Source organism: Mustela putorius, unplaced genomic scaffold (assembly GCF_011764305.1).
Source record: "Mustela putorius furo isolate JIRA1106 unplaced genomic scaffold, ASM1176430v1.1 tig00000139_pilon_pilon_pilon, whole genome shotgun sequence".
Lineage (NCBI taxonomy): Eukaryota > Metazoa > Chordata > Mammalia > Carnivora > Mustelidae > Mustela > Mustela putorius.
Genome location: NW_025421293.1, coordinates 13,852,081 through 13,871,245, shown reverse-complemented (window position 1 = coordinate 13,871,245; position 19,165 = coordinate 13,852,081). Strand labels below are relative to the sequence as shown.

Sequence of the window (19,165 nt, the reverse complement as noted above, 5' to 3'; positions counted from 1 at the left end):
GCCCCACAGCTGCTGCATTTCCCCCTTGTGTCTCTCCTCCCAGATTTATAACGAAGTGATCCGGGATCTCCTGAACCCATCCTCGGGGTTCTTGGACCTGAGGGAGGATTCTCGGGGCAACATCCAGATCGCAGGCATCATGGAGGTCTCCACCTCGAACGCCCAGGAGGTGAGGGTCACTGGGGCCCATGGAGGGAAGGGGGCCTCGGCCTCAGCCGCCACGCTCGCCAGAGCTCAGATAACGCAGCCCCACGTTGTTTCCCTGCTAATGGGGCAGCACACGGTGCGTTCAGGGTAGACATCGCTGACCACTGCTCCCTCTGCGCCCAGATGTGGGCGAGGAGCCCGTTCCCACACAGCACCCCAGCCAGTCCCAGCCCGTCTGAAATCCCCCATGTGCTCGGTGGTCCCAGCACCTCCTGGCACACAGTGGGCACCCCGCCGAGGCTGGCTGGCCTGGTTCCTGCAGCGGCTTGCACACAGATGGGTTCCAGCCTACCTGCCAACCTCAGTGAGCCCGTATGCCTGTGGGGTTCTGTGGCAGAAGGTTCTAGAACTGGTCCTGGCTGGGTGGGGAAGATGTGGGTGACCCAGTGACGGGGTCTGCCATGGGTAGAGGAGGGGGAGGGTGACACCAGTGTCTGCCCTCTGCCATCCCGGCTGGATTGGTTAGCTCGATCAATGGGTCACTCCGAGGCATAACCAAGACGCTGCTTCCGCCAGACAAGGTTCTGCAAAGAGCTGCCCGAGGGGGGCCGGGGGACCAGCCCTCCGGTGGGCCCCACGTGGTGTTGGGGGAGTGTGTGGCCCCCTTGCCCAACTCCGCCTGTGTCCTCAGATCATGCAGCTCCTCACCAAAGGCAACCGGCAGCGCACGCAGGAGCCCACGGCCGCCAACAAGACATCCTCTCGCTCCCACGCAGTGCTACAGGTCACTGTGCGCCGGCGGAGCCGCAGGGCAGACTCGCTGGAAGAAGTGCGCGTCGGGAGGCTCTTCATGGTGGACCTGGCGGGCTCGGAGCGGGCGTCACAGGTTCTCTGACCACCCCCCACCCAACATACCTGTGGTTACCCCCACCTAACATCCCTGCAGTTACTCCTCGCGGTCTATGAGCGGGGCCCTGCCCCTCCTCGTCCGCCAGCGCCCGCAACTCCCAGTGTGGCGCCCGCTCGCGACCTGCTTACCGCGCACATGGAGTCTCAAATGTTGCGAGGCAGAGCCCGCAGGGCTGGTACCTGCAGGCTTGTAGGTCTTGAGTGGCAGGCTGTCTTGACAATGAACCACATCCAGACCCTCCCCAGTGCCGAGCCTCTGGGGGGAAGACAGATGCTTGAGCCGATGAAGAAGGCCTGAGGAGGCCTGTGTTTAGAGATTGGGGTCCATGCAGAGGCTGTGTGATCCCAGAGGAGGGCAGGGTGCTGGCATGCAGTCTCGGGGCTGAGCCTGAGGGCGTCCTTAGGAGTTTGGTGGGATGCAAGGAAGGGCATGTCAGGTAGAGGGAACAGTGTGTGCAAAGCGTGGCTGTTAGGAGGACGGCACCCAGTTTACTCCAGCCCAATGTGGATGTAAGCCTGAAAGTCTTTCTGAGTGTCCCACCTGCCTGCCCCTGAGCCCTTGGTTCGCCTGTCCTTAGAGGTACTTGTCACTCGAAGCAGGGGCTGTGCTTACCTTCTGCCTAGCCCAGGGCCAGGCACAGAGCATGTGCTGGATGGAGGCCGTGCTCACAAAGTAGTGCTGTCACCAAATGCCCAGGCCTTTAGCAGGTGTAATCCATGTAATCCCCCCAGCAGAGGATAAGGTGGGCCACAGATGTGGAGGCTGGGCCCCAGGCAGTGTGGTGGCTTGGCGGTGCACAAGATATTCAGTGTTAGATCCAGGCTTTGGACCCAGGGGCATCTTGCCCAAATCTGTGCCGTCTGCTGCTGTGTTAGCTGGCCCCCGGTTTGCACTGACACTCTCTGTTTGGGGTTTTATCATGGGGTCGTCACATCTGTTCATGCCCTGCCCTTGGTGTGCCTGTAGCTGAAGTGAGCAGGGCCAGCGGCCAGGGGCAGACTGCTTTGAAATGCCATGTGTTCATAGACCATTTGATGCACAGTAGGGCCAGGAGACCCGGAGATGACTGCCATTGGGAAGATAGTCCTACTCACAGCTCGCAGAGGAGGGCGTGTGGGATTTCACGCGGTGAGGCAGCAGGGCCGGTCAGCAGGCAGAGGAAGGCCGCCCTGTGGGCGAGAGCCTTCTTGTGGTTGCCCCAGGAGGAGCAGGTGTGGCGGGGTGAGCAGGCTCAGGATGGCTAGTTAGAGTAATTTCCATGACTCTGGGGCACAATGGCTATTTGTCTGGTTCCCGATCCTGGGGGATTCATGCGGGGTGACAGTGGCCCAGAGTGAGGTGGCAGAGGTGTGGGCTCAGGGTTGGTGGTCTGGATTTGAAAAGCTTGTTCTATATCACTGGGAATTGGCTAATGCTGAGAGGGGCAGTCCCTCCAGGATCAGGAAGGACCCCAGTTGTCAGAGCATTAGAGCACCGAGGGAAGGGCATGGCTGACCCATGGACAGATGTGGGTACAGACAAGATCACATAAGGGGACCTCGTGTGACAGAGGTCTGGGACTCTGGCCTGTTCTAGCTGGGCCCAGCTGTGTCCTCGGGGCAAGATGGAGAGGGTTGCCAAGAGGGGTCCAGGGTCTGGCTCTTTGCTCTCACTCTGCTCCGACTTGCTGTGTGCCTTTGGGTAAACCACTGTCCCTCTCTGGGCCTTGGTTTGGGTTTAGGTGTATATTCAAGTGGCCTACGTGGGTTACTTTAACAATCTGCTTGGCTCTCACGAGCTGTTGTTTCTTCATAGAAAATCAATTGTGAAAGCCTTCGTTCTAGGGCACGAGGTCTCAGAGAAAGCCCCCTAACTCTATGACAGACATGTGACATGAGCAGCCGCCCTGGCTCTGGCCACACTAGCAGCTGTGGTCCCGCCCTGCACCGGCTCCCCCATAACAAACGTAGTAGCTGGCATTTACCCCTCGCCTCTGGGGACCTAGCCTGACCTGGCCTGTTGCACATGTTACACACTAAATCCTCCCCATTACCCCATGAGGTTGGGAGCGTGAGGAAGCTGGGGCAGACTGGGAGATCTGTCCGAGATTCTCAAACCATGTTCTAGGTTGCCTCCCAAACCCACACCCTTAATGAGAAAAACATTTTTTTTTTTTTCTGATTTCAAATGTATTAGAAGCACAGTGCAGAAAATGTGGAAACTACAGATAAGGGGAAGAAAGTAAGAGACCGTGCCGTGCTTGCACTCAGAGGTGTTTATCCTAAGGGCATTTTGGCTTATCTATGCAGCCCACACCATGGGCTGGGTGCTGCCAGGGTCCTGGGCTCTGGGGACACTTGGCTACCAAGGAGGCTGGGGTCCATCAGGGAGTGGGTGGGCAGACGTGGAAGGCAGCAGAGAGCAAGGCAGTTGCCGGGCAAGTGAAATGGTGGAAGAAATAGGATGGGGGGCCGGCTGCTACCGTCCCTGCTTCGGAGAGCCGGGTGGGGTTGCCCCTGCAGGAGGGGACGCCGAGCCACGGCCAAAGGATGGGCAAGTTCCGGTGTGGGGGGTGCTGTCAGCATGAACCCCGGTCTGTGTCTCATGAAGGTGGGGCTCCTATGCACAGACAGCCCCCACCCCCAGTTCTCATCTCACCTAACGAAAGCTTATAGTCCCGGTGAGAGTAAGCGTGCGGCGCTGCCTCGTCCCCTCCTGTAGCCATCTGAGCCATCCAAGCGTGCCATCGGAGCCGTGCAGGCCCGGGAGGGTTGGGCCAGCACACGGCCCGGACCGGACCTCTCTTCTCCCGCCCAGACCCAGAACCGCGGCAAGAGGATGAAGGAGGGAGCCCACATCAACCGCTCCCTGCTGGCTCTGGGCAACTGCATCAGTGCACTCAGCGAGAAAGGCGGCAGCCGGGCGCAGTATGTGAACTTCCGGGACAGCAAGCTCACAAGACTGCTGAAGGTACAGCCCATCTGCCTCGTAGGGGGCGTCCCTGCCAGGAGGGAGGCCCGGACCTGGGTCTCAGGGCCCCTCCAGGGACCCCTGAAGGCACGAGAACCCTGTAGGAACCATGACTGGTCACTGCCTGACTCCCGCCCCATCCGTCTGAGGAGGGGTCAGCCTGGGCTTGCACACTCCCAGTCACAGGGAGCTCACTACATTCCTGATGCTGCCCGTCCTATCTTGGATAGTCTAACAGTGAGACTTTCCCCTCTTTTCTGAGCTGGACACTGTCCCCACTATTTATATAGCAAGGGTATAGGTGAACAGGCCAGCAGAGCAGTACACAGACGTTCCCGTAGACTTGGGTTCTCAATCTACTCTGTTCTCATTAGAGCAGAAGTCTGCCGGGGTGGGCCAGGTACAGATCTCACTTTGTCCTGGCGTCCCCTCCCTGAGCACCAAACCCTCGGGCCTGGCATTGCCTGCCTTTCTCGGGGTTTGGAGCAGGAACCGCAGAGGGCTGGTCCAGAGGGGCCTGGGACAGGAGGTGGGGTCCCGTTCCCCTCACCTCCACCAGGGCCTTCTGCTGAGCAGGACGCCCTGGGGGGGAACAGCCGCACAGTGATGATCACACACATCAGCCCGGCCAGCACATCCTTCGAGGAGTCTCGGACCACCCTGCTGTACGCCTACAGGGCCAAGAACATCAAGACGCGGGTGAGGCCCCCATGTGCCGAATTCTCACTCCACGCCCCCTCTGGAACCTCTGGGGGTGGTCCCCCTTCCACTCCGGCCCCTGGCAGTGCTGGGTGTGTGGCGCCTGACTTCTCTGTTCGTCCCTTCTCTTCTCTGATGAGGACGCAGGCCTTGGGTTTCGGGCGCCCCAAATCCAGGACGGTCTTGTATTGAGATCCCTAATTACACCAGCAAAGACCCTTTCTTCACATGAGGCCCCAGTCACGGGGCTTGGGATGTTTCCGACACGGACTTAGCCATCCTCCAGGTGCACTGTGAGCTCCAGATGTCCCTGGAAGGTGGGGCCTGTTATTCTGTTCTGCAGCCTGGGCAGCCAAGGCATGGAAAGAGAGAGAGAGAGAGAGAAAGCCACTTGAGCAGAGCAGGCTCACAGCGCAGGGTGGCCCGGCTCTGGAGACAGTGCTTCAAGTACCGGCTTCTCTGGCTCTGGCTGCTGTGCTCAGTGCAGAGGGCTCGCGTCAGGAGGCTGAGCATGGGTTTCGGGATGCATGTGGGTTTGGGGTACACGGCCGGCGGCCAGCGAGGAGAGCTGTGATCCCCACCAGCAAACCTGGGTCGAGCCCTCTCTGCCACACAGCCCTGAGCTTAGTGGCGGCACAGCCTCTGCTCTCAGCCAAATTGTGAGCTTCGCTGCGGGTATGGGGGGACAGATCAGTATGTCACTTCCGACTGTGCTCAGTGCTCTAAATGGCAGCCACGGGGTGCTACAAGGGCGAGTGGCTGGGGAGACAGAGCTGAGAGGCTGGGTCGAGGACGCTAGGCCTCAAATGTAGGAGGGCAGGGTGTGCAGACAGCAACCAGCCCTTCCACCCTCCAGACCTGCCAGAGAGAGACTCGGGCCCAGGTGCTCGAAAGCTCCAAAGTGCCTACAGAAGGGGACGGCGTGTGCAGACGGGTGCATCCTGCTGTGCGGCTTTGGAGGGAATGGGCTAGGCCTCCCAGCCACAGCGCAGGATGAGGAAAGCAGTTAAAGAGCTCTGGGGGGGTGCCGGACTGGCCCAGTAGGTGGAGCTGACGAGTCTCAATCTCAAGGTCATGGGTTTGAGCCCCATGTGGTGCTGGAGCCCTGGTCTTATGTAATTTACATAAAAAACCGAAGCCAAGCCTCTACTGAGAAGCCCCGTGTGTGTCTGCAGATGTGTACCTCTGCAGAGAACCCCAGAGGGGACGGTCCAGAGGGTGCCGATCAGAGTGATCGCAGCGCTTACCCAAGCAAAGGGGCTTTCAACAACTCTTGACAGATCATGGGAAATTTCTTGACTATGGCAAAATATGCATGACATAAAATTTGCCATCTTCACCATTTCTCAGCGTCCAGTTCAGGGGCACCGTCCAGCTACAGAATGTTCCATTCCCATACATGGAGACCCTGTCCCTGTGATGCACGGACCCCCAATCACTCCCCCAGTCCCGGCCCCACCATTTGCTCTCTGTGTCTGTGAGGCTGACAACGCCGGGTCCTCATGTGCGTGGGGCTCCCGGCGTGTCCTTCTGTGTCTGGCTGGTGTCCTCAGGGCTCGTCCCCACAGGGTAGGAGTCCGGTTCCCTCTGTCTTTAAGGTTAAGTTGCATCAATCTGAATTTTCCTAACCCAATGTGCCGTCGTCCTCGTGGCATCATGAGCACGTCACGTGGCAGGGTAGTTTCCGCAAGTGCTGACCTCAGCTGTGGGTCTCCCCCCTTCCCCCAACCAGGTGAAGCGTAACCTGCTGAACGCGTCCTCGCGTATCGCGCAGTACACGGACGTCATCTCTGATCTGCGCCGGGAGATCGAGCGCCTTAAGTCCAAAACTGAGACTCCGGAGGAGGAGAGGAGAGGCGACCCCGGCACCCGGGATGCGCAAGGTAGAGCCGAGCTCCTGGGGTCCCTGTGGTTTTGCTGCTGCCTCCCCCCCACCCCCGAGCTCGTGGCTGTGGCCATAGGCTTCAGTCCTCACCTGCCACGCACTGCCTTCTGTTTCCGGCCCATGTGGGGGGAGCGGCCGCCTTCCCTGCCTTCTCCTGAGCACCTCCTTTCTACCTTCCTGTCCTTCCCAGATCAGTTGCTCTTTAAAAACACAGTCTTCCCTTCCAGAATAGTTTTAGATTTACAGAAGAGCTGCAGGGATAGTACAGAGAGCTCTCCACGCCCCTCAATGTCAGCATCTAAACTTGTATTTATTTACTGAGGCAAAGCTCACACAACTTAGAGTTCACCATCTTCGCGTGCACAGCTCCGTGGCGTTCGAGGCTTGTCTGCGGTGCCCTGTGGCCACCGCCTCCACCTGGTCCCAGAGCAGACCCTGTGCCCGTCACGCAGTTTCTCTCCATTCCCCCTTCTTCCCAAACCAGCCTTCCGTAGACCTCCCGTATGGGTCAGCCTATCATAACTTTTCCAAAAATTATAAAACTAACCAGTAGGTTAAAAAAAAAAAAAATGTGTCCTTAAAAACACCAGGAGAAAAGTCAGGTATAGGTCAGTGTATGAATATATACTTTCCTTGCCACTCTCACTCGCTCTGCCCTCCCACGTGGTCCCTTCCCATCATCTCGAATGGAATTCCAGACATCGTGTATCACTGTATTCAGAAATAGGTCAGGATGTAATCCCCAAGATACAAGGACTTGGCCAGCACAAAACAGCGGTGCCTTTCCCACACCTGAGAAGATACTCCCGCATTTGCTGGTGTTAGGCTGGGTAGGCAAGCCCAGCCGTGTCACCGGGCCACACCTTGAATGTGGTCTCTTCTGTTCAGTGGCCGTCCACTGAATCCTCTTCGTGGTTTTCCTTTCGATTCTTGCTCAAGAACCTGAGTCGTTTGTCCTGTGGATTTGCCGCCTGCTCTGTGCTCTGAGGTCCTATAAGTCAGGCATTGTGTCTAAGCACTGGGAAGAGGGGGCGTTCTCTGAGGTCACTGCTGTCATTTTGATGTAAGCCTGTCATGTTCTGTGCGGCATCATGGACACTGGCGTCCAGAGAGGGCCATGTGGTTTGCGTGTGTGCGTGTGCGTGTGCGTGTGTGTTTGTGCGTGACGCAGGGCGTCAGCTTTGGGCTTTTCTATAAGTGACACCAGCCTGCGGCTCTTCTTCTGTTCCTTGTTTTTCTCACATAGCAGTGTGTCCTGGGGGCCGTCCACCTGCGCGGTGGATCTGCCACATTCTTTCTAACAGCTGCAGAGCATTCTATTGGAGTCTATCTCATCCCATCTGATGGGTACTTTGGGGCTTTCTAGCTACTCAGCCTCCTTGGGCCCTTGTCTTAGGTGACTTGGAGGGCTCAGGGTTCTGTTGGAGCAAGAGGGTGAAGGAAGTATTCAAAGGGAAGGGGCTGTGGTTAATGGAAGACCGAGGCCCATGGGCCCGTGGAGGGTTGGGAGGCCAGTGGAGAGGAAGATGGGGTGGTTGTAGAGAATTTGCAAAGCTGGGTGGTGACCAGGATGTTTGGGCTTCTTCGGGGTTGGGGGTCAACAGGCATGCGTGCCGCAAGGGCTTTCACCCGGGCGGGCTCTTAATTATTGGGACGGGTCCTAGGTGTTCTGGGGAGACAGGCAACGTCGCGAGGGGTGGTAGTCTCCTGGTGAGCTCTGAGCGGATGACAGGCCCCCTTGGGTCCTGCTGTGGTGTGCCTGGGGCGGCAGTGGGACCCTGGTGTGTACGCCTCTGTCAGGAACATTTTGAGCATTTCCAGATCTTGTTTTTTTTTTTTTTTTTTTAAAGATTTTATCTATTTATTTGATAGAGATCACGAGTAGACAGAGATGGGGGAGGGAAAGCAGACTCCCTACTGAGCAGAGAGCCCAATGGATCATGACCCTGGGATCATGACTTGAGCCAAAGGCAGAGGCTTTAACCCACTGAACCACCCAGGTGCCCCAAGATCTTGTTTTATTTTTTTAAAAAGATTTTAATTATTTATTTGACAGAGAGAGACACAACGAGAGAGGAAATACAAGCAGGGGAAGAGGGAGAGGGAGAAGCAGACTTCCCACCAAACTGGGAGCCTGATGTGGGGCTTGATCCTAGGACCCTGGGATCGTGACCTGAGCCGAAGCGCCCAGGCGCCCCAAGATCTTGTTTTAATGACTAAGTAGTCTAGTCTCTGGATGCAGTGATCATTTTGCCCATCTCAGATCACTTGGTGTTTGAGGAAAACGTGCTCCTTGATCACTGCCCTCCAGGTCAGGGGAACAGACCGTGGTGGCCAGAGTGGAGCTGCAGTGGGGCAGCCAGGGAGTACTGTCCGTGAATCATGGACAAGTATTAGGTAGGAACTTACATGGGAAACAAAAAGAACTAGTTTGCTCTGTGGAGCTGACATTCTGGCAGGAAACGGGTGTCAGATATATCACAAAATGTTTATCACTTATCGATATGCAGCCGACTATGACAGAGAAAGCAGGGTGTTACCAGCACAAGTGGCAGGTGGACCCAGACTGAGAATCTGAGAGGGTTTCTCTGAGGAAGCAAGGTCTGAGCTCAGATGGCTAGCCCAGCCACACCCCTCCTTGGGTGTGAGACTCCAATCCTGAGCCTGAGAGTGAGACTCAATCCTTGAGCCTGAGACTGAGACTCAAATCCACGGTAATCTGACCCCAAGCCCGGGAAAGAGACCATCTAATCCATCCATTTGATTATTTATACATCCACCCATCTCTCTAAACATGTATAGAGTTCCTTGGTGCAGACCCTGTGTTGGCGGGCAAGCAAGGCGTTCAAGCTGGGCTTAGGTGGCACTGCTCCTGGGGCAGCTGGCTCTCTTCCCGCCCCCAGTCATGATCCCCGCCCACGATGGAGAGGATAGCCGCCTGCAGATGAACAAGATCCGAGCGCAGCTCATCGGGGCCTTCAAGGAGCAGCTGGAGATGCGGCGCAGCCTGGTGGAGCTGGAGAACACCAACATCGAGCTGCACGTTGACGTGTCCCGCCACCTGCTGACCATTGCAGAGTGAGTGTGCTCACATGCCAGCCCCATGGGGCGGGGAGGCCAGCCAGGACACCACGGGCCGCTGAGGGGAGCGTCTTTGTGCTACAGCCTGCAGGGGATTTTAGTGGGGGCACCCTGTGTTCCTGGGCAGGACTCCTGGCCCAATCCCCTCTTGCTGTCCTTCCCGTGTAGCCAAGCTGGGCCCAGTGGGAGATCCAGGTGGGAGATCCAGGCCCCTGCGATCTCTCTGTCCCAGTCTGGGGTCCAGAGCCAGCCCTGGCAGGTTAGGATCAACCCTAATCTTCTAGATTCACAGAAGAGGACGCTGAGGTTCAGAGGGGCTGTGGGTTTGCCCACCCACCAGGCCAGGACCCTTCTGCCGTTCTCACATCCTTGCTATTTGTACGTACCTTGAATAGACTGACCACATACGGAGGGACTGTGCCGTCTGTCACCTGGAGCGGGACGCTTTTGAGCGGGGGAGGGGTGCTAGTTGCAGTCACACCAGGAGCGGGGTTGCCCGGCCCTGCCCTGCTCAGACAGGGACGCCTGGGTCTGCTGCTTGCGGTCACCTACGCTGGGCGCTTTCTTGTCCCATCCTCCCCGCATTTCTCCTTCTCCTGCCACTTCCTCCTTTCTGTGTATTTTCTGAGTTATACACAGAGCGTGATACCTGCACCAGAGGAATTCTTCCACCCGGAGATCCACTCCATCCACGCACTGCCCCCAGCCCTGCTCCTTCTGTCCCCCCTTCCCGCTGACCCCCCGAACGGTGCCCATGGTGGTTCACAGCCTGCCGGTGGCCCTCTGAGGTTTTGCCCTGAGTGGAGGTCATCAGACTAATCCTTAGAGCCCCAGTGTGCTCTTGCCCCCCAAGGCGGCCCGCAGTCCCCGGGGCAGAGCTGGGGCCGGAGGCAGCAGATACCTGTGTTTCATCGTCTGACAATCCTGTGTAGTGTTCACTGCTTCTGTTTCCTTCTGCTTTTTGTTCGTGAGTTTTTGTGTTTTACAAGATTGGAAAGACAAGGCAGCAGATCTGTTTCTGCCCAGGCCTGTGGGTACATCAGCCCGGGCACGGCTTGCACCCTGATCTCTGGCCTCTCTGTTGTGGCTGCAGCTGGGAGCAGGAGAAGACCCACGAGCACGTGCACAGGGACAGGACACCAGAGAGGGACGAGGAGCCAGCAGAGGCCGACGTGGATGGGGACGAGGGCGAATCCTCGGAGCCGCACGAGGTGGCTCTGGCCAGAGAGGAGGTCAACATGCTTTTGGCTGAGCAGCGGAAGACCGCGGCCCTCAAGGTCGGGGAGGGGGCTATGTGTGCAGGGTCATGGCAGTGGTGTGACCACGGTACACCAGATGGGGCCTGCCACCGCCATCCTGTAGATGGGGACCAGGCTCAGGGAGCTGAGATGAACTGTTCCACGTCCCCGGGGACAGGAGAAGCCGACGGCGGAGTCCCTGCCCTTCATGCTAGTGATGGCCGAAGGGGGTAGCAGGGGTCAGGGCGCAGGAGGGGCTGCCTGGGGGACAGAGGAGCCAGTGGCTGTGGAAACGGGGCAGCTCCTGCCTTTCTGCACAGACAGCCGCTCTCTCTGTCCAGCGTGGCAGAGCCTCCACTGGAGCCTCCACAGGAGCCTCGAGGGGTCCTGTGGGCAGGTGCTCCCCACGGGCCCGTGCTTGCTTCGGCCTCTTGCTCCGTCTTCCCCAAGTCAGGTCTTGGGCACAGGCTGGAGGGACACAGTCAGAGGAAGCCAGTCCGGCTCCTCCCTGCAGAAAGGAGCCTCTTGCCCAACCATGAGTTGTGACACGGTAGCTCATCATCTCGTGGCCCCTATTCTGGCATGGCTAGAGAGCCCTGATGTCTGCGCAGTGGTCACCATGCACAGTGTCTGTTCAGGCTCGTGGAGAGCCCCATGGAGGAGGGGTTGGGATGCAGGCTTTGAGTTGGTTGGTCTGCCCTGGAGACCTGTGCTCCTGGGTGAGTGGTTTAGGCCCTTGGGAACCAGCTCACCTTGGGGTAGTCCCTCCAGGGTAGGCGAGGGCCCAGATGTGAAAGCATCAGAACACAAGAGATAAAGGGTGTGGTTAGTGCAGGGTGATGGGCACATGTCCTCGGAGCCCATAGGTCCCCCCGTGTTCTTGTGAGCACAGTTTGCAAAGCTGAGCCCCCTGGCATGCACCGGCATGGGAGCACAGACCGCAGGCACCGGCCCTGAGTGCTCCGTCTCCCCGGCAGGCCGGGCTGGAGCGGCGGCTGGCCAACGCCAAGAGGAAGGTGTCACAGCTGGAGAGGCTGCTGCCCACGCAGGCCGTCAGCGAGGACCAGCGGGAGGTACTGCGGCTGCTCTGCCGGGCGCACGAGCTGGAGGTGGAGAACACGGAGCTGCGGGCCGACAAGCTCTGCCGGGGGAGCCTGCTGCGTCAGAAGGACCTGGTGATCCAGCGCCACCACCAGCACCGGCTGCTGTGCGAGCGGCTCATCCAGGACCTGTGGCAGCTGGTGCAGGGTGAGGCTGCCGCCCTGGTCCCGGTCAAGCAGAGTCCTGGTCGTCCAGGGCGTAGAGGCAGACCCCCGCTGGCCTTCACCCCGGCCCTGTCCCCTCACCCTATACTCCATCCCTATCTCCCACCATGTCCCCAGCCCCTGGCTCTGTTCCCCTGCCCTGTCCCCTGCCCTGCCTCCTGCCCCTGCCCCCTGCTCCTCTCCCCTGCCCTGGCCCTGGCCCTGTCCCGAGCCCCTGTCCCCCACCTTCTTCCCCATCCCTGTCTGCTACCCTGTCCCCGGCCCCTGCCTCCTGCCCTGTCCCCCACCTTGTCCCCTGCCCCTGTCCCCTCCCCTTGTCTCTTGCCCCGTCCACTGCACCTGTCCCCCACCTTGTCCCCCGCCCTGTCCCCAGCCCCTGTCCCTGGGTGTGAAACACTCTCCGTGATGTAATCTAGGGAAGGCCAAGCACAGCATGTCAGAAATCCGCTTACATGGGGCACCGACCGTCCACAGGGAAGTGTGTGTAGCCCCCCACCCCCAGAAAATCCTCCTCCATCAGGTCGGAACATCAGCCTGCAAACTTCCATAAAAAGAAGATGCTGTCTTTTGCATAAGTAGGGGCGTCTCACCCATCCGCCTGTTTTCCCGGGTCCCGCAGGTGGCGGCGTCGAGGTGCCAGAGGCCCTGGACCAGCGCTTCCGCCTATACTCGCGGGAGCTAGGCGCGGGCTCGCTGAACCACCTGCTGCTGCTGCACTCGGTCCTATCCAGCTCCCTGCAGGTGAGTCCGTCCAGGGTTCTCCCCCCACCAGCCCCGCAAGGGAACCAACCCTCACACGGGGGGAGGAAGCTCAGCCTCCATCAGGAGCCGGCGCAGACAGCGCTGGGTCAGCTGAGCTCGTGGCCGGGCTTTGGGGAGGTTTTGGGGGTGCCTTGAAGGTTTGCGGGGAGGTGGTCTGGGTCCAATGCCCCATTCACACCGTGGGCCCGTGCCCTGTGGCAGCTGCAGACTCTGTGCGGGAGACAGAGGGCTGAGGGGAAGGATGCCAGAGCGTGGGGCGGACTGGGGTGCCTCGGGGATCCTGGGAGAGACATCTTCTGGGGAACCTCAGTGGGTTTTAGCTCTCCTCCGGGGCATGCCAGCAATCCACTGTGTGGTTTGGGGCATCAGGGGCTGATTCCGGGGTCACCCTGGGGAAGAGGCCGGGGGACGGCTCTGCACGCACTCTGCCGATGGCTGCTGTTGTCACCAGCTCCACCCCGCCTGCCGCTCGGGCCCCTGCTCCCTTGCTTCATCTTCTCAGGAGAGAAAATGGGGAGCCCCCAGGCTTCCAGTGGGCGAGGGGCAGTAGCCCAGAAGTGTAGCACGGGGCCTGGTCCAGGGATGCGAAGGTGTGTAAAGCCACTTCCCACCCCTGGTTAGGCATCCCTGGTACCTGCATCATCTGTGGCTTTGGGCGCCGTGCAATCTGAGAGCTTCCTGCGCGATCACAGAATGCGGCCTCTGGGGGCTCTCCTCCCCTCTGCCCGTGTGTCCTGTAGTGTGTGCCAGGGTCCCCAAGACCACCCTCAGGCTCACTTCTCTAGACGCGCTCCCGGGAGCTCAGAAAGGGTGTTACACTGAACCGCAAGTCTGTCCCCAGGGAGCATGCGGCCCCTGGGACCACCATCTACTCTCTCTCTGTGGGTTTAATGACCCGGGGGCCTGACAGCCCTTGTCCTCCTGGGACTGGCTTCCTTCACCAAGCACAATGCCCTCCGGGTCTGTCCCTGGGGAAGCCGGTGTCAGAACATCCTTTCTTAGGCCCAGGGATGTTCCACGGTGTGGCTGGGCCACCTCGCGTCTGTCCTGCCATCTGCTGATGGACGTGGGTGCCTCTGCCGCGTGGCTGTTGGGAGTGATGCTCCGTGAACATGAGTGTCAAGCACCTGCTTGAGTCCCTGATCCCAGTTCTTCGGGTGTATGTCCCGGGGGCGGGGGGTGCTGGGTCACGTGGTGACTCTGTGTGGCTTCTTGAGGGCCTGTGGGCTCTGAGGCTGCTCTGACAGTGTCTGTCTGTGTGCCACCTTTGCTCAAGGGTCAAGGCTGTGCCCTGGCACTCCCTGGCTCTCGCCCTTGCACAGAGTGTCCTTTCTGTCCCCAGGATGGCTCGGCTCTGAACATATCCACCCCGCCACCGGAGGAGGCCAGCCAAGACCAGCCGGACGACAGGAAGGACCTCCCGTGGGGTGCCCACTTTGAGCTGCCACTGATGCCGCTGGAGACGGACAGGTACCCGTACTCTCCCCTCTGCCGTCTGGGCATCGCCGTGCTCTCGGCAGGCACAGTGAGGCCCCAGGGAGCATGGTCCCAGGATCTTGTCTCGGGAAGTCTGCCTGAGGTACTCTGAGGCCTATTTCAGACAAACGAATGGGTCCGGGAGACCCTCGTGGCGCAGGGTAGTTACAAGGTTGGGAGGCTGGCCGCCAGAAAGGCTGTTTTCACTTTGTGTGTGTTTTGTTCCCTCGTGGCCACTGTGCTCCACTGTTGCTGCTTTCCCCCTCTCTTCCGCTGACTTTAGCCTCAGTGCCTTCCACACCAGAGCAGACCTGTAAAGCAATCGCTCACAGCCTCAGCCCCCGGTTTTTACATTAGTGTTGGTCGGTGTGTGTCCTGTCTTAGCCGCCCGTCTGCCTGATAGTGTGACCTGGGCGAGGGGCTTATACCAGGTGCCTACGTCTCACAGTGTGGAGGCAGGGCAGTTGCAGGGGGAGGAGGGTGGCGGCGCACCCTTCTGTCAAAAAGCCTCTTCCTGGCCTGCACACCCCAGTCTGTGCCATGCGCCTGCGTGCCAGAGGGACCCCCCGCCTCCTCTCTGGAAGGCCACAGTCCTGTGCACTCAGGGCCCCTGCTGACCTCCCAAAGGCCCTTTTCCAGAACGGTCACGTCAGGGGCTTCAGCACAGGAGCTCTGGAGGGACCCAGTTCAGGTCACCGCTGTCCCCTGGGCCCCAGGCGTCGTGACCTGTCCCCCCCAGAGTGTCTGTATGCAGCTCTACAGCTGGGACGCCTCCGTCCGTGACCACGGTGTGGTTAGCATCCCCAGGAAAAACAGTGGGATGTCTTCATTGTCGTCTCCGATCCTCGCCAGGGACCCATTTCCCCAGTTTGGCCCCCAAATCCCTCTGCCGCTGGTTCGTCTCATTCAGGGGCAGCGAGGGCCCCATATCCTTGTCTTGCTCCATGCCCTTCAGGGGAACAAGAACAGCAGGGCTCCAGCCTTGGGGCATGTGTGCATATGTGTGTGTGCACGTGTGTGCTCATGTGTGTGTTTCTTGGGGCCAGGTATCTCCCATGTGTGCAAGTGTGTGCATGTTTGCAGTGTCTCATGGGGGTGCGTGTGTAGGTTTGGGAATGCGTGTGCGTGTGCATAGGAGAACAAAGCACCTGTCTCCCCCAGTCAGGACTAGATGCCTCTTCCACCTGCTCCTGGGCCCACACCTGCTTGAACTTGCCACTGACTTGTGGGTGAGGGAAGACGGGCATCGGCCCCATGCTGACATTGGGCTGATTGTGGGCCGGTTGCAAAGTGAGCCCCTCATCTCCAGTCCTTAGTGTAGAGAGGAAGTAGCCCAGACCATGGGGACACAGCCAGTGAAGCCCCCTGCCTGCCGGGGGCTGGAATGTGGGTTCCACATTCCAGACGGCACGAGAGGAGCTGTGTTTCCCGGCAGCCGGGCTGGGTGGTTGATGCCCATGGCCTAACCCAGGGCAGCCAAGCCAGTTCCCATGCAACAGCTGAGGCCCAGCACAGGGACCCTAACTGGGCGGAGTCCCTGGGATCCAGCCCATGGCCTGTGGGCAGCCAGCCCTTGAGCCATGCTGACCAGGGTTGAGTCCCGGCTATGTGGGTCACCTGACCCATGGTCCCGTCCAGCGGCTGGTGGGATCACCAAGCCTCCCTGCAGGGCCATGCATGCTGACATGGTGGGGCCACATGATGCAGGGCTGCCATTACGCGGACCACCTAACGGGAGGGGTGCAGGAAGGAAGCCCATCAGCCTGCCTCACATGCAAGCTGGGCTCCCGTCCTGGACTTGGGCCTCTGCCCCAGATCCCCTCTAGTTTTCGGTTGCTCTTGGTCCTGACTCAGAGTGCTTTTGGCTGCACAGAGTGCTTTTGGTTAGTGCGGTGATCTAACCAACACAGGTGTGTACACAGGAAGAGTGGACTTGGGGCTGTGGTTTACATGACTTGATGATGCCCATGTGTCTACATGGGAATAACGTCTCCCCTTAGGGTCAAAGAGGCTGCCACAGCTCCACAGATCATACCTCCAAGAGGAAGGGAGGGCTGGGCTCTCTTTTTCATCTGGGAGAAAAATCCCTTCCATCAGCTTCCCCCGTAGATGTCCCTAAGTCAGTGAATCAAGTGCTCTCTGCTATGTCAGTTGCCTACAGAGAAGGGAACGGAGGACTATGACAGGCCAAGTCTGACCATGTCTCAGGGCTGGCCATGTCGTCACGCAGAGTTGCTCTGGGGCTCTTTACCAGCACAAAATGTTGGCTGCTGCGGGGGCAAGCAGGGCATCTGCACACCTCACCATGTGTTCATTGAGCACCGGTGCCAAACAGTGCGAGTCGAACAAGACGGACACGACCCCAGTCCTCGACCTGCTGTCTCTGCAGCTGCAAGAGGCAGGCAAGGGGAGGGTGCTCTCTGCTCCTGGGCCATGTCCTGAGTCTGGGGCTGGCAGAGGAAATGTTCCTGCCCATGTCAGGTGCTGCCCTTGGCGGAAGGAAGCTGGGGCGCTCTGACGGGTATAGCGGGCCCCCTGCACCAAGCACACATGCTGTCTCACTCTATGGGTGCAGAGGGGGCTGGAGAGTCTCCAGAGCTTGCTTGAGGTTTGCCATGAGGAAATGCAGGCTAGGCCTCTGTCTCTAGTTTGGAGCACTGGCCACGGGGTATCGGCCTGTGCTCTCCTGACAGTGTGCAGAGGCCTCCGTGGTGCACACGGTGCTCAGACACCCCCTGTCATCCAGCCAGCGGTGAGTTGGCAGTCTTCCCAGCAGCTCGGCTTGTCACCACTCGGATTTCGTAGATGAGAGAGCAGAGCTCAGGGACGTGAGTCCACTGGTCAGGGAGCCTGGGTGTGACGCGTGACGCTTTGTTCTTGCAGTTGCTGATGACCTGCCTCGACAGGATGCTGCTAGCAAACCCTGTTCTTGCAGAGTAATTCTCTCTGGAAGTCCTGGCTGGAAAGTTGTCACCATCCCTTCCCCTTCCAACGGCCAAAGTCTTCCACACACAGGGTCCTGGGCCAAGTCCATGTCTTTGTTCCTCCTCTCCTTGCTGTGCCTTGGATGTGCCAAGCTGGTCCCTGCCCCAAGGCCTTTGCCCATGCTGTCCCATGCCCAGCAAGTTCTTCTAACAGCACTCAGCACAGGTCTTCCATTGCTGTTCTTTGGGCCTCTGCTTAGACATTTTGCTCCTGTTACATTTGTCCCATGGTTGATTGAATGCCTGCTCGGTGTGCCGCAGCCCAGTTCTGACACTGACCACCCATAGCTGGCATAGACCCCACCAGTTAGGGCCTCTGTCCTCTACATGATTGCCCCCATGGCAGAGGCCAGCTGCAGGTGGAGTCCCCGGGCCACCCATGCTTCTGATCTGCTGACCACCTCTTCAGGGGTTTCTGCAGCCCCCTCAAGTCTGATAAGGACACTGAGCTCACGCACCCAGTGTGTCTCCTGGCCTTGCTATGGCCTGACATAGGCCACAGTGTCCTGGGGTTCAGGCCCTGCTGTCCCTGGCTGGATGAAGGGCCGCAGGCCCCGGCAGCTAGCTCAGCAGGTGCATCGCGTGTCCCCCACTGCAGTGGCTACAGGTCCTTGGAAGCCACACCATCGAGAACGCTGGACAAGCAAGATTCCCTTCTCCCTCCACCATCCCTCCATGTCCTGCCGACCCCTCCAGCTCACGAGGTTGGTGTGCGGCCCTAAGTGGGGCCTGGGCTCTGGGGAGGCCTCCCCTGCTCCTGCAGAGCAGTGGGGGTGGCTATGAATATTCACGTCTTTCCTACAAACTGCTAGTTTCATGACCAGTGAGCACACGCACTCTGGGTCACGTGCTGAGGATGCCCCCTGCCCCACGGGAGTCCTCTGGCCTAACGGGGGTGCTGGGCATCTCAGATCCATTGGGAGAAGCCACGTCCATGGCACCACGTGTGAGATGCCCTGGGCCCCTCGGCCCTTGGGAGCAGTGACCTGTGCCTCCAGGGTGTCCTGGTCCCGGGGATTGCTTCTTCACACACCTGCCTTGGCCCTCCTTCCACCCCACTGACCTGGAGTCACTGGCCCTGAGTTGGTTTCCGGGGCGTAGGCAGGGGCGGGCCAACCGGGTGGCCTGGTGACATCTGACCATTGCTGGCGCTTGTTCTTACAGCCATCGAACTCCCTGAGTGTGAAGAATTTGGTCTCCAAGCTGTGCTCCATGACCAGCCCAGACCTGGGCACCTCGCGGGCAGCAGCGGAGGCCAGCAGCCCGGCCCTGAGCGCCCAGGCCCTCGAGGACATGGCCGTGAGCACCAAAAGCATCGCACTCATCGCAGCTGCCCGGCGCTTCAAGGCGCAGGACCGTGGTTGGGGCAGCAGCCACTCCTCCCTCCACCTTCCGGAGGAAGTGGCCCTGGACTCCAGGGACCCGAAGGCCAGTGTCACCCCAGCCCCGAGCCCAGCAGACCGGAGGTGGCCCCTCGCCAGCCCGGGCAGGGACCACTCTGTGGAGAGGAAGGCCAGGAGGAAGCGGTCCCCATCCCTCACCTGGAGTGTGCAGCCGGTAGGTGGACATTGGCGGGCCTCCCAGCCCAGTCCCGGGGTTCAGTGGAGCTGGCAGAGAGGGAGGGTCCCCCAGGCACACCCACCCCTTCCTAACCGGAAGCCAGGTGCGGGTGTGTTCCCTGCAGCCATGCCACAGTGCAGGCAACAGCTTCCCATCTCGGGTCCTTCCCTAACGTTCTGCCGTAAGTGCTCATGCGTGCACATGGTGTT

General features: G+C 59.5%; 1 protein-coding gene across 1 annotated transcript in view; it reads left to right on the top strand.

Moving 5' to 3' along the window:
- The window catches only part of LOC101676702 (kinesin-like protein KIF19), a 30,471-nt gene that overhangs the window by 6,723 nt on the left and 4,583 nt on the right, over positions 1-19,165 (top strand). The window contains exons 6-19 of the mRNA XM_004776371.1: positions 44-169; positions 839-1,033; positions 3,854-4,006; positions 4,583-4,705; positions 6,438-6,588; positions 9,494-9,668; positions 10,765-10,948; positions 11,887-12,157; positions 12,794-12,915; positions 14,279-14,461; positions 16,748-16,825; positions 17,106-17,164; positions 17,806-17,857; positions 18,561-18,953. Of these exons, the coding sequence (XP_004776428.1) occupies positions 44-169; positions 839-1,033; positions 3,854-4,006; positions 4,583-4,705; positions 6,438-6,588; positions 9,494-9,668; positions 10,765-10,948; positions 11,887-12,157; positions 12,794-12,915; positions 14,279-14,461; positions 16,748-16,825; positions 17,106-17,164; positions 17,806-17,857; positions 18,561-18,953 (2,265 nt within the window). The remainder of the gene's footprint in view (positions 1-43; positions 170-838; positions 1,034-3,853; positions 4,007-4,582; positions 4,706-6,437; positions 6,589-9,493; positions 9,669-10,764; positions 10,949-11,886; positions 12,158-12,793; positions 12,916-14,278; positions 14,462-16,747; positions 16,826-17,105; positions 17,165-17,805; positions 17,858-18,560; positions 18,954-19,165) is intronic.